The sequence below is a fragment of the Lagenorhynchus albirostris genome, chromosome 2, assembly GCF_949774975.1.
Source record: "Lagenorhynchus albirostris chromosome 2, mLagAlb1.1, whole genome shotgun sequence".
Lineage (NCBI taxonomy): Eukaryota > Metazoa > Chordata > Mammalia > Artiodactyla > Delphinidae > Lagenorhynchus > Lagenorhynchus albirostris.
In genome coordinates, this window is record NC_083096.1 from 50864283 (window position 1) to 50879622 (window position 15340).

Here is a 15340-nt window from a genome sequence, read left to right on the forward strand (position 1 = left end):
GAACGCTGCTTGAGAGAGCTCCAGGGACGGGCGCGAGACGCGGCTAAGAGTGCGGAGCCCAGAGACGGACATGGAACGCTAAGGCCGCTGCTGCCGCAGCCAGGAGGCATGTGTGCGAACACAGGTCACTAGCCACACGCCCTTCCGGGGAGCCTGTGCAGCCCACCACTGCCAGGGTCCCGGGATCCGGGGACGGCTCCCCCGGGAGAGCGCTCGGCTCGCCTCAGGCTGCAGCGTCACGCCGGCCTCTGCCGCTGCAGGCCCGCCCCCGCACTCCGTGACCCTCCCTACCCCCCCCCCCCCCCCCCCCCGGCTTGGGTGAGCCAGAGCCTCCGAATCAGCGGCTCCTTTAACCCCGTCCTGTCTGAGCAAAGAACAGACGCCCTCCGGCGACCTACACGCACAGGCGGGGCCAAATCTAAAGCTGAGCCCCTGGGAACTGTGAGAACAAAGAAGAGAAAGGGAAATCTCTCCCAGCAGCCTCAGAAGCAGCGGATTAAAGCTCCACAATCAACTTGATATACCCTGCATCTGTGGAATACTTGAATAGACAACGAATCATCCCAAATTAAGGAGCCCTGTGGATGAAAGGCTCTTGGTGCTGCAGCCAGGAGTCAGTGCTGTGCCTCTGAGGTGGGAGAGCCAACTTCAGGACACGGGTCCACAAGAGGCCTCCCAGCTACACATAATATCAAAAGCAAAAATTTCGGAGAGATCTCCATCTCAATGCCAGCACCCAGCTTCACTCAACGACCAGCAAGCTACAGTGCTGGACATCCTATGCCAAACAACTAGCAAGACAGGAACACAACCCCACCCATTAGCAGAGAGGCTGCCCAAAATCATAATAAGTCTACAGACACCCCAAAACACACCGCCAGACGTGGACCTGCCCACCAGAAAGACAAGATCCAGCCTCATCCACCAGAACACAGGCACTAGTACCCTCCACCAGGAAGCCTACACAACCCACTGAACCAACCTTAGCCACTGGGGACAGACACAAAAAACAACAGGAACTACGAACCTTCAGCCTGCAAAAAAGGAGACCCCAAACACAGTAAGATAAGCAAAATGAAAAGACAGAAAAACACACAGCAGATGAAGGAGCAAGATAAAAACCCACCAGACCTAACAAATGAAGAGGAAATAGGCAGTCTACCTGAAAAAGAATTCAGAATAATGATAGTAAGGTTGATCCGAAATCTTGGAGATAGAATGGACAATAGAATGGACAAATTGCAAGAATCAGTTAACAAGGACCTAGAAGAACTAAAGATGAAACAAGCAACGATGAACAACACAATAAATGAAATTAAAAGTACTCTAGATGGGATCAATAGCAGAATAACTGAGGCAGAAGAACGGATAAGTGACCTGGAAGATAAAATAGTGGAAATAACTACTGCAGAGCAGAATAAAGAAAAAAGAATGAAAAGAACTGAGGACAGTCTCAGAGACCTCTGGGACAACATTAAACGCACCAACATTCGAATTATAGGGGTTCCAGAAGAAGAAGAGAAAAAGAAAGGGATTGAGAAAATATTTGAAGAGATTATAGTTGAAAACTTCCCTAATATGGGAAAGGAAATAGTTAATCAAGCCCAGGAAGCACAGAGAGTCCCATACAGGAAAAATCCAAGGAGAAATACGCCAAGACACATATTAATCAAACTGTCAAAAATTAAATACAAAGAAAACATATTAAAAGCAGCAAGGGAAAAACAACAAATAACACACAAGGGAATCCCCATAAGGTTAACAGCTGATCTTTCAGCAGAAACTCTGCAAGCCAGAAGGGAGTGGCAGGACATATTGCAAGTGATGAAGGAGAAAAACCTGCAACCAAGATTACTCTACCCAGCAAGGATCTCATTCAGATTTGATGGAGAAATTAAAACCTTTACAGACAAGCAAAAGCTGAGAGAGTTCAGCACCACCAAACCAGCTCTACAACAACTGCTAAAGGAACTTCTCTAGGCAAGAAACACAAAAGAAGGAAAGGACCTACAATAACGAACCCAAAACAATTAAGAAAATGGGAATAGGAACACACATATCGATAATTACCTTAAATGTAAATGGATTAAATGCTCCCACCAAAAGACACAGATTGGCTGAATGGATACAAAAACAAGACCCATATGTATGCTGTCTACAAGAGACCCACTTCAGACCTAGAGACACATACAGACTGAAAGTAAGGGGATGGAAAAAGGTATTTCATGCAAATGGAAACCAAAAGAAAGCTGGAGTAGCAATTCTCATATCAGACAAAATAGACTTTAAAACAAAGACTATTAGAAGAGACAAAGAAGGACACTACATAATGATCAAGGGATTGATCCAAGAGGAAGATACAACAATTGTAAATATTTATGCACCCAACATAGGTGCACCTCAATACATAAGGCAAATACTGACAACCATAAAAGGGGAAATCGACAGTAACACATTCATAGTAGGGGACTTTAACACCCCACTTTCACCAATGGACAGATCATCCAAAATGAAAATAAATAAGGAAACACAAGCTTTAAATGATACATTAAACGAGATGGAGTTAATTGATATTTATAGGACATTCCATCCAAAAACAACAGAATACACATTTTTCTCAAGTGCTCATGGAACATTCTCCAGGATAGATCATATCTTGGGCCACAAATCAAGCCTTGGTAAATTTAAGAAAATTGAAATTGTATCAAGTATCTTTTCTGACCACAACGCCATGAGACTAGATATCAATTACAGGAAAAGATCTGTAAAAAATACAAACACATGGAGGCTAAACAATACACTACTTAATAATGAAGTGATCACTGAAGAAATCAAAGAGGAAATCAAAAAATACCTAGAAACAAATGACAATGGAGACACAACGACCCAAAACCTGTGGGATGCAGCAAAAGCAGTTCTAAGGGGGAAGTTTATAGCAATACAAGCCCACCTTAAGAAGCAGGAAACATCTCGAATAAACAACCTAACCTTGCACCTCAAGCAATTGGAGAAAGAAGAACAAAAAAACCCCAAAGCTAGCAGAAGGAAAGAAATCATAAAAATCAGATCAGAAATAAATGAAAAAGAAATGAAGGAAACAATAGCAAAGATCAAGAAAACTAAAAGCTGGTTCTTTGAGAAGATAAACAAAATTGATAAACCACTAGCCAGACTCATCAAGAAAAAAAGGGAGAAGACTCAAATCAATAGAATTAGAAATGAAAAAGGAGAGGTAACAACTGACACTGCAGAAATAAAAGAGATCATGAGAGATTACTACAAGCAACTCTATGCCAATAAAATGGACAATCTGGAAGAAATGGACAAATTCTTAGAAATGCACAACCTGCCAAGACTGAATCAGGAAGAAATAGAAAATATGAACAGACCAATCACAAGCACTGAAATTGAAACTGTGATTAAAAATCTTCCAACAAAGAAAAGCCCAGGACCAGATGGTTTCACAGGCGAATTCTATCAAACATTTAGAGAAGAGCTAACACCTATCCTTCTGAAACTCTTCCAAAATATAGCAGAGGGAGGAAAACTCCCAAACTCCTTCTACGAGGCCACCATCACCTTGATACCAAAACCAGACAAGGATGTCACAAAGAAAGAAAACTACAGGCCAATATCACTGATGAACACAGATGCAAAAATCCTCAACAAAATACTAGCAAACAGAATCCAACAGCACATTAAAAGGATCATACACCATGATCAAGTGGGGTTTATTCCAGGAATGCAAGGATTCTTCAATATACGCAAATCTATCAATGTGATAAACCATATTAACAAACTGAAGGAGAAAAACCATATGATCATCTCAATAGATGCAGAGAAAGCTTTTGACAAAATTCAACACCCATTTATGATAAAAACCCTGCAGAAAGTAGGCACAGAGGGAACTTTCCTCAACATAATAAAGGCCATATATGACAAGCCCACAGCAAACATCATCCTCAATGGTGAAAAACTGAAAGCATTTCCACTAAGATCAGGAACAAGACAAGGTTGCCCACTCTCACCACTCTTATTCAACATAGTTTTGGAAGTTTTAGCCACAGCAATCAGAGAAGAAAAGGAAATAAAAGGAATCCAAATCGGAAAAGAAGAAGTAAAGCTATCACTGTTTGCAGATGACATGATCCTATACATAGAGAACCCTAAAGATGCTACCAGAAAACTACTAGAGCTAATCAATGAATTTGGTAAAGTGGCAGGATACAAAATGAATGCACAGAAATCTCTGGCATTCTTATATACTAATGATGAAAAATCTGAAAGTGAAATCAAGAAAACACTCCCATTTACCATTGCAACAAAAAGAATAAAATATCTAGGAATAAACCTACCTAAGGAGACAAAAGATCTGTATGCAGAAAATTATAAGACACTGATGAAAGAAATTAAAGATGATACAAATAGATGGAGAGATATACCATGTTCTTGGATTGGAAGAATCAACATTGTGAAAATGACTCTACTACCCAAAGCAATCTATAGATTCAATGCAATCCCTATCAAACTACCACTGGCATTTTTCACAGAACTAGAACAAAAAATTTCACAATTTGTATGGAAACACAAAAGACCCCGAATAGCCAAAGCAATCTTGAGAACGAAAGAAGGAACTGGAGGAATCAGGCTCCCAGACTTCAGACTATACTACAAAGCTACAGTTATCAAGACGGTATGGTACTGGCACAAAAACAGAAATATAGATCAATGGAACAGGATAGAAAGCCCAGAGATAAACCCACGCACATATGGTCACCTTATCTTTGACAAAGGAGGCAGAAATGTACAGTGGAGAAAGGACAGCCTATTCAATAAGTGGTGCTGGGAAATCTGGACAGCTACATGTAAAAGTATGAGATTAGATCACTCCCTAACACCATACACAAAAATAAGCTCAAAATGGATTAAAGACCTAAATGTAAGGCCAGAAACTATAAAACTCTTAGAGGAAAACATAGGCAGAACACTCTATGACATAAATCACAGCAAGGTCCTTTTTGACCCACCTCCTAGAGAAATGGAAATAAAAACAAAAGTAAACAAATGGACCTAATGAAACTTAAAAGCTTTTGCACAGCAAAGGAAACCATAAACAAGACCAAAAGACAACCCTCAGAATGGGAGAAAATATTTGCAAATGAAGCAACGGACAAAGGATTAATCTCCAAAATTTATAAGCAGCTCATGCAGCTTAATAACAAAAAAACAAACAACCCAATCCAAAAATGGGCAGAAGACCTAAATAGACATTTCTCCAAAGAAGATATACAGAGTGCCAACAAACACATGAAAGAATGCTCAACATCACTAATCATGAGAGAAATGCAAATCAAAACTACAATGAGATATCATCTCACACCAGTCAGAATGGCCATCATCAAAAAATCTAGAAACAATAAATGCTGGAGAGGGTGTGGAGAAAAGGGAACCCTCTTACACTGTTGGTGGGAATGTAAATTGATACAGCCACTGTGGAGAACAGTATGGAGATTCCTTAAAAAGCTACAAATAGAACTACCATATGACCCAGCAATCCCACTACTGGGCATATACCCTGAGAAAACCATAATTCAAAAAGAGTCATGTACCAAAATGTTCATTGCAGCTCTATTTACAATAGCCCAGAAATGGAAACAACCTAAGTGTCCATCATCGGATGAATGGATAAAGAAGATGTGGCACATATATACAATGGAATATTACTCAGCCATAAAAAGAGACGAAATTGAGCTATTTGTAATGAGGTGGATAGACCTAGAGTCTGTCATACAGAGTGAAGTAAGTCAGAAAGAGAGAGACAAATATCGTATGCTAACACATATATATGGAATTTAAAAAAAAAATGTCATGAAAAACCTAGGGGTGAAACAGGAATAAAGACACAGACTTACTAGAGAATGGACTTGAGGCTATGGGGAGGGGGAAGGGTAAACGGTGACAAAGCGATAAAGAGGCATGGACATATATACACTACCAAAAGTAAGGTAGTTAGCTAGTGGGAAGCAGCCGCATAGCACAGGGAGATCAGCTCGGTGCTTTGTGACCGCCTGGAGGGGTGGGATAGGCAGGGTGGGAGGGAGGGAGACGCAAGCGGGAAGAGATATGGGAATATATGTATATATATAACTGATTCATTTTGTTGTGAAGCTGAAACTAACATACCATTGTAAAGCAATTATACTCCAATAAAGATGTTAAAAAAAAAAAATTAAGCCACTAAAATTGACTCTTATAATTATTCAAATTAGAATTTCCCACTTAGACCACAGAAATTTCTAATGTAATCAAGCCTTGTTGCCTAGGACAGTGTATTCTTAACTAAAAAAAGAGTCGATATTCATAAACACTTATTATTTTCTGTTGGTTATATCTATTTTTCTTGATTAGTTGGCATATTTATTTATAAATTTATTTGTATTTATTTGTATGTATTTATTTGTACAAACTACAAGTAAGGAGTTTCTGGTTAAACAAGAAAACCAACAGAAAAACGGACATATTTTAATACCAAAAAGAAAACTGTGCATGCAGAATAAAATGTGCTAAGTGTTATTCACTTTGGAGTGTATTCTTTCTTATTAGGTTATCTGGTTTATTACTCGGTAATGAGAGAAAGCTGCACTAACCTACTAAATCCTCCCTGGAAGCAGCAGAACGTGGTGTGCTTGTCCCTGGTTCTATCTTTAATGAAAGCCTGAATTTCAAAAAGAAACAAAGCACATAAAATGATTAATATTTGACAAAATAATATTAAAATCATGTATTTTCTACCAAAAACCTTAAAACATTTTTATAAAATAATCTCAGCTATATATTTTTCTTCAAGAGCAATCTTTAATTAAGTCTCCTTTCTCTTTCATACAAAGCTGATCTTACGGTGATTCCAGGATATATTAGGGAGGGAAAAAAACATCAAAAACTCATATTTAAAATCAGAGAAATCTCCCCAAACGACCCCAATGTTGCCAAACAATTCAACACATTTAAAGATATTTGATGAATAGCTAAAAGGTGATTTAACTTGAGGTTATATTGATACTTGACAATTAAATTCAGTAACTTTCACATATATTATTAAATATATTATGCAAATTCTTTCTAGAATCTTTACTGGGTGGGCTAATGGCCTCTGTAACACTGAAAATTTAAAAAACACCTTATTTAAAAGTAACCATCCAAAAAAAACAACCAACTCAACTTATCAAAAGAGAGATCTATCTACACAAATAAAAAGGTTATTTACAAAATCCAGGATAAATCCCTTTCCTAAGTCAAAGTTTGTTAGTTGGTACTTAAGTTCCATTTAGGATAAAATATCAGTTTTGAGTTCCATGGCAAAAAGAGATTATAATTCCTATCAGTGGAAACTGTTTCAGGAAATAGGATACTAAAGCAGTTGTAGAAAATATTTTGATGTAGTCCATGAAATACACTTTGGTGTACTCTGTATTATTATTAAGCATTTGTCTGGAAATTAATAAAGACTTTTTATTTTTTAGCGTTCACCAACTGGAACTGGACAATGAAACCGCGCAATACAAATGATATCATACATGATATTATAATGATAAATCTATTATAGGTTCTTAACTTGTATTTCTTTGATATCCTAAAGAAGAAATTATATATAATTGTATTCCAATTATTTGACCATGTAAAATGCATGTATTGAACAGATGTTTGATTAACCAGAACTCTCTGCTCTTTTTCTTTTTACAGAGTCGTTGACTTTAATTATTTGGGCGCCAGACTATGCTGCATTCATTCACTGAACACCTGTTTTGTGTCGGGCACTGTGCTCTCAGCACTGGAATATAATGGAGACTAAGGCAGACATGGTGTCTCCTCCCTTCTGAAGCTCACAGTTTAGTAGGTGGAAGACAAAGAAGTAAACAAAACAAGTACAATTTCCTAACACAGAACCAAAATAGAAAGGGACAGAAAGAAGGCTATGGGAGAATCACATTGCTATCAATATCAGCTGATAACCAAGAGCAGTATAAAAGCCGAAGCATTTAAACAGCACAGCAGTGAAGGCTAGTCAGTGTCAGTTGCCTGTATCATCATCAAAACACTATATATAACAGTGATGCTGATTCACTGAGAAAAGATATTATGCTCAGTATTAAAATGAAATAACTTTGAAAGATTTTCACCCCAATTAAAACATATACATGTAATTTGTAATATTGATATTGGCTGCCTATATAGATGAAGTTGCCGAAAACAGAGGCCTATGGATAAATGAAGTATCATTTTTATTTAAATCTTTCATCATAAAAAAACATTTTTTTCCTAACTTATCACCTTAATGGTTCTTATGTTAAAATGCTCTGATTTTCAACACATTTAATCGGTAGGCTCATGCAATACAACTGTATCTTTAGGAAAACACTATCTTCTTCAGTTCCCCATATAATGCTCCAACACCACCAAGAGACTTGTAGTTCCCCAAGCAAACAAAGTTTCCCACCCTATTCCTTTGATCATTTCCAAACCCTGGAACACCTTTCTTAACTCTTCATGTGGAGCTAACTCCTACTCACCGGTTCAGATGCAGCCTCAGGTAATAATGTCACCTCAAGCTGTTCATGTTTCTTTTCTCTTCACTTTTCCCACTTAAAGCTGAGTTAGGTCTCCTCTCATCTATGTTCCCATAGCATCCTGGGCACATCTCTAGTATAGTACTGTTTGAATTGTTTCGTAATTATTTGTTTTGTGGATGTATTTTGCATTAGACTGAGCTTCTTAAGGGCAAGAACAAGATCTTACTTTTGTAATCCCAGCAGCTAGCACAATAACTCGTCAATACCAAAAGCTGAATAAATATTTGTTAATGAATATAATGAGAAGGCTGCTCGAGTTCTAGCTACTCATGAAAACAAAAATCAGTATAATAGCATCGCTTTCCTACCAAAATGAAGCTATCTTATAATATGTCAGGTTACAGACAGCTAAAACTACTTAATGGCTTAACTGGCCAACTCTATCCTTTTAGAGTTAAAATTCACCATCCTCTATAATTATGCAACAATTTCTTAGACTTCATTTCTACTGAATAAACTTTAACTTCTTTTAAATCCATTAAGTTTCTTGAGCCGGATATAGAAATTTTACTAAGTACTTACTCATATTTTGAGTTTTAAGATAATCTTCTGTACGTAATTGGACAAAACATGAGTGTTTTGTGCTATGTCAGTAATTAGAGAGATGGAAGAAATAGTGATAAATATGACACAGACCATCAAACTCAAGAAGCTTACAAGCTAGGCCAACATCAGATCTGTGAAACAACTCCAACCTTAAAAAGCCGATCCACTGACTTCATACATTTTCAACTGAATTACCCTTAGAAAATATTCTGTAAAATAAAAATTGATATAGAAATATAAAGTGGTAATAATATGGTATGGTGGCGAAGGTGGCAATAAAGGTGTTTTCAAACATTAATAAAGGTTTAGATACATTTAAGTATAAATACAGAGCTTCTTAATATATTTAATATTAAAAGAAAAGTTATTGCTAGTTGTTTTCCAGAATTGCTAGTCTTTTATTGGTACTAATTCTGTACTGCAGAATTCTTTAAAAATTATTGAAACTTAGGGAACAAGGAAGTTGATCATCACTATCATACGGCATAAGAAAAATTTTATATAATGCATTAATACTGAAAAATAACCTAGTCTTTCACTTCGATAAAATTTTAAAGTATAACCTTTTACTGGAAAAAATATTTGTGGAAGACACCAAGTTAAATTTGAAAGCTTGGGAACAGCACAAAATTTTGAAATTAACAAATGAAGCTACAAGGAAGATGACAAGTCTCAAGAGAAATAAGCTCTTTATCCTCCTATCTTTTGGAAAAAAACCTGGCAGTCATGATGTATAGCTCACCACTGAAAAATAAAAAAGGGTTAATGATTTAAAAAATCCTTCCTCCCCTGGGCAGGACTGTGGATGGTTAAGGAAAAGGAAATGGATATCAGCTGTCTTAAAAGTTTAAAAACCTTTAATGAAGAAGGATTTGCTTGAGTAGAAAAAAGGGCAAGTGTGGTGCTATACTGAACAAATATGTCTCTAACCCGGAGTGCAGAAGGTTCAATATTCTCTCAATACACAAAAACAACTGAAAACGAGTTCAAAATTGTGTTAAAAATTACCACTAAAGGGCTTCCCTGGTGGTGCAGTGGTTGGGGGTCCGCCTGCCGATGCAGGGGACACGGGTTCGTGCCCCGGTCCGGGAGGATCCCGCGTGCCGTGGAGCGGCTGGGCCCGTGAGCTGTGGCCGCTGGGCCTGCGCGTACGGAGCCTGTGCTCCGCAGCGGGAGAGGCCACAACAGTGAGAGGCCCTTGTACCGCAAAAAAAAAAAAAAAAAAAAAAAAAAAAAATTACCACTAAAAAAGGAGTAATTTTTCTATTCACAGACTGTTTCATTAATTTTTCAGCCTATTCAAAGATAAATTTCCATAAAGATTTAATGCTTGAATTTAGAGAGAAAGGAAAAAATTTAAAACTAGAACTACCAAACATCAGCTCTCAACAGCTTGAGAAACATGAAATGCTTTTTAATGGAAGAACAGAGGAGGTACTTGTATATTGGCTCAATCACATCAAGTGATTAAAGAGAAATACATGTAAATAACCTTTACCATTGTAAATGTACAACTGGATTAGGCATATGCATGATAAGATGTAGGATTTCGATGTTTAAATACACAGTGATGAAAGGGTGGAGGACAGGACAAAGTTATACAAACCACTTCTGAAGATCCAACCTACTTGTAATTATCATCTTCCACAAACTTTTGTAGTTCTTCTATATACTGAACGGAGTTCAGGTATTTTTGGACGTGAGGCAACATGGGGATATCTAGGCAAAATGTGATAAATAATTATCTGATAAAGTACATCTTAGGCAGAATTTTTAAAGTTAAGCTGAGAAAAATATATTTAAAGGTAAATTAAGGCCACATGGCACCGAAATTTAAATGAACTCTAGAAGGACATTACTGAGGTAAATGTTATTTAATGTAAAACTGGAGGTAATTTAGAAAACTACAGTTGTATATTGTTTGTATAGATTAAAAAAGAAGAAAAAAAAAAACCCCAATAGCCCCATTTACAAAGTCCCACGTACTTGAGAAACTTCATGGAAAAAAATCAGAGACATCATTGTGATTTATATTCAAACCTCATCTAAATACAAGATGTAAGGCTCTTTAGGTTTTTTATTTTTCAAGAAGCCTGGCTCACATCTGTAAAGTAGTTTTTTCTTCCCTACTTAGAAATTTCAAATATGATTAATTTAACATTACAATTTGATGTTATGTTAAAAAAAATTGAGAAAAGTATAAAACAAGAGATTATTTGATATAGCTTTCAGATAATGTAAACTCATGGTTTTTAAACACCATAAAAATTATATAGCTATAATAGTCTATCTTTATTCCCTATCAAACTGAAAGCATCCAAACATTTTAAAACATTAAAACATTTTTTTCGAATCATTTGGGTTTGCAAAAGCTCTTTCTATAAATGTGTTTCCATAAAATACATCTTGCACAAAAATTGGTTATTTTTACTCAACATAGGACTCAAGAAAGCTAGTCAACTGTTAACTAGGATCAAGGGTCTCAGCTCCCTCCCTAACTAAATAAAAGAACTATTTACGTAATAGATCGGGGAGATCAAATGAGATGAAGAGAATAGAAAATAATTGTGAAAATTATGTTAGCAAAGTTGCTACAAAATAACAGAAAAGCAAAAGATAAAACTTAGCATTTTAAATATGAAATACTTCAATTCCTTAAAAGCAAGATCTTAAACAAGATGCTAAATGTTAAACAGTGAAATGATACAATCATTATTTTTCTTTATATTAGGATGATGTCCCCTGTTGTGTGAAAAGTGGCCATCAACCTGTGTAAATGAATCATACCATTATCAGAAACTCACCATATTCACAGGACTGCTGTAAATCAGAAATTATTCTAAGGATGTTGTTCATCAAATTTGATCTTTGCTCATTTTCTAGAATGCTGCCAGTTGATGGGTATGCTGAATCAATGTATGTTAAATCTGACAGGTAGATACCTGAAATGACATTAGATAAATGAGTGTTTTCCTACTTATAGTTTGGAAAAGTATAGTTTATAGCTGTATTTCAGTATATGCCATATTTAGAATGTATCATTATTAATACATTGCAGCCTTGTTAAAACATGACCACTGAGGCCTAGATTTCTGTAGAGTTGGGGTCAGACATGCAAGTATGTCTTCTGTAAATGTCCTCTTATGATACCATTTTAAAATACGGCTTGAGGCTGGAGTTAGAAACTCCAGTACCTACCTACCTATGGGTCTTAATGGAAAGAAACTGAGCTCCTGAACTGGCTCTTTTTTGCGGTACGCGGGCCTCTCACTGTTGTGGCCTCTCCCGTTGCGGAGCACAGGCTCCGGACGCACAGGCTCAGCGGCCATGGCTCACGGGCCCAGCCGCTCCGTGGCATGTGGGATCCTCCTGGACCGGGGCACAAACCCGTGTCCCCTGCATCGGCAGGCGGACTCTCAACCACTGCGCCACCAGGGAAGCCCTAGCCTGAAGTTTTAAGTTAGCCAGCCTAACCACTACCTGGCCATGGGGTAGTTACTTAATATTAGTTCTATACCCCCTTGCCTTAAGTTGATAACTGTCACTTGAGTCTTAATTACTTTGAAATTTGTCTCATTCTGGCAGAAACATCTTGTTTCAAAGATTAACAGCTGTGTCTTTGAAACAGTTCATGTGACTACAAATTGAAGTTAACCTTGCCCTTTCTCTGTACCAACAAAAAGAACATATACCCCCAAATAATTTGGTTGTACTAGTTCTGGATATGCAAGGTCACATCTATAAAAAATATTTCCTGAGAGTTTACTATGCACATGTAAAGTGTAAAAGACAACTACAGCTGGAGAGAAAAATACACTTTCCTACTTTCTCCTCATTACTGCCCATTCATGAACTCTCAGAGTAAATGCAACTAAAATGATGTACTCATTGCCTTCCAAATAAGCCCTATGTTTTTTCTCATGCCACTTCTTCCATCTTAAATGAGACCTAGCCTCAACTCTGCCCATTTAAATCATATCTTATATCCAGGTCAGTGTCAACTGTTCTTTAGTTTTTTCACAGATTCCAAGAAAGCAATTTAGAAACTGTCTAGTCTAAACCCCTCTTTTTATAGGTGAATACTCTAAGGTCCACAGATATTAAGGAAGTGGCTAATGCCCTGTAAACTGTTAGTGACAGAGCTGGATCTCAGAGTATACACTTGTAGCCCAAGTTTTTTTTATTTTATTTTCTATTACACTCTGTTACAAACTCATACAGTATCTATACCATTCACTTGATCATTTTTAAGACTTTATAATCTTATTGAAAATCTTTTGTCTTTATATCTTATCTGCTCAAGACTATAAACTCATTCAGGCGGTTGCTCTATCTTGCACTCTAAAAAAATGAAGATCCTGACCAGGATTTTCAGACAATTAGCGCTTAACACAATGTAAAAGGCTGGCATGGCAATCCTTTTATTCATCCTAGTATCATTCCTATTCCATTCAGTAAATCTTAACTGTATTCTTTAAGCCACCTATCATAAATACTTCTTTTTCTTTAGAGATTCTCAACTTCATTTTTTATGACTTCAAATAAATCTATAGCCTGGCTCCCTTCCTTTTCCTCACATCTTAGAGGAAGGAGAATCCCCTTCCTCTCTCCAAATCTAACCTGCGATTTTGAACATAATCGCTACTGCCTCCTCTAGAATGTCCACTGTTGCCTTCACTATCACTCACCCTCCAATGGCTCCTTTCCCAAAGCCAATGCACACATTTAAATCTCCTCTATTTAAGAAAACAAAATCAAAGCCACCCTTCCTTTAAATCTGATCCCCTCCTCAAGATAGAACCCTTGCCCCTCCCTCTTTCAACAAACACATTGAAAGAGAAATACAGATTAGTACACTTACCTTTTTTATCCTTCATTCTATTTTTATGTAATATTTGGTACATATAAAAGTTTACTTGGGTCAGGAAAATTGTGACAGACTTTGGAATAGGCAAAAATGATTACTAGGTATATCCTCTCTTCAGTGCCTCTTTTGGCATGAGCTATTTTACAACTCTGTAAGTTGTTGAAAACTTGTAAAATACAAATTCTTGTCCATAAAAACACCAATGAATTATGTCCAGTGGGATGTAACTGATGATTGCCCCGTGGATGTTGACCAGTTTTGCAACTATCTGTAAATTCATTTCAGCATTCCTGACTGCCTGCATGTATGTGTGATACTTTGAATTCTCCCTTGAAGTGGCTGTAATATCTTCCTGATTCCCTTATATATTTAATGATTTAAACAAAACATTTGACATGTATTCATTTTGTATGAGAAGCATAATTTTACCTTTTAAAAAATAACAGTTTAACACATAATATTGGTTGTTATCAAACAATGTAATAAATACCGGTCAACTTAAGAACTACAACCTCAGTACTGCTGCATCATCTACATGCTCTTTCCCTATGTTATCTCCCTGCCTCCTGTCTAGAGGTAACCAACTATTCCGAATTTTAAGATTATTCCCTTGTTTATTTTTTGAGGCACCTGTCTGTATTCCTGCACAATGTATTATTTTACTTTTGCTTATTTTTGAGCTTTAAAAAATCATACTTTATATATGTGTGATTAAATTAAATAATATCAGTAAAGTTAGAATGGGTACACAGTAAGTGATTTTAAAGTGGTTGTTATATCAATTTTTAAAAATATGGTTTTTGATTGCTTTGCCTTACTCACTATTTTGTTTCTAAGACTTACTCATGTTAGGTACAGCTGTAATTCCTTAAATTGAGAATAAACTAATATGTAACTATATCACAATTTACTTATTCATTTTATTTGATAGAGTTTTGAGTTACTTGCCCCCTCCCTCCTTGTTGCTACAGACATTCTTGTAAATGTCTCCTGGTGCGCACGTACGTACAAGAATTTCTCTAGCAGAGATCTATACAGATATATACATACATGTATGTCTTACATTATAATGTTCAACTTTACAAGACAGCGCCACGTTGTTTTTAAAGCTATATCAATCCATACTCCCACTGACAGTACATAAGTTTCTACTGATCCACACATGCTAACACTTGTAGATAATCTGAAATCCACATCTATCTCGTTGCTGAAACTTATTCTGGCAAAGGCATACATGATCTCCTCATTACTAAAGCTTTAGACATCTCTCTTGGTCTCCTCCCTTCTGCTCAGTCTCTCT

The 15340-nt window shown here is 36.8% G+C and overlaps 1 protein-coding gene across 5 annotated transcripts in view; it reads right to left on the reverse strand.

Annotated features, from left to right (window-relative positions):
• Positions 1-15340, reverse strand: part of RALGPS2 (Ral GEF with PH domain and SH3 binding motif 2) — a 164700-nt gene that overhangs the window by 30352 nt on the left and 119008 nt on the right. For all 5 annotated transcript variants that reach the window (XM_060132625.1, XM_060132614.1, XM_060132594.1 and 2 more), the window contains 3 exons: positions 11978-12115; positions 10802-10892; positions 6648-6715 (listed from right to left, as the gene is read on the reverse strand). In XM_060132625.1, coding sequence (XP_059988608.1) covers positions 6648-6715; positions 10802-10892; positions 11978-12115 — 297 coding nt within the window. The remainder of the gene's footprint in view (positions 1-6647; positions 6716-10801; positions 10893-11977; positions 12116-15340) is intronic.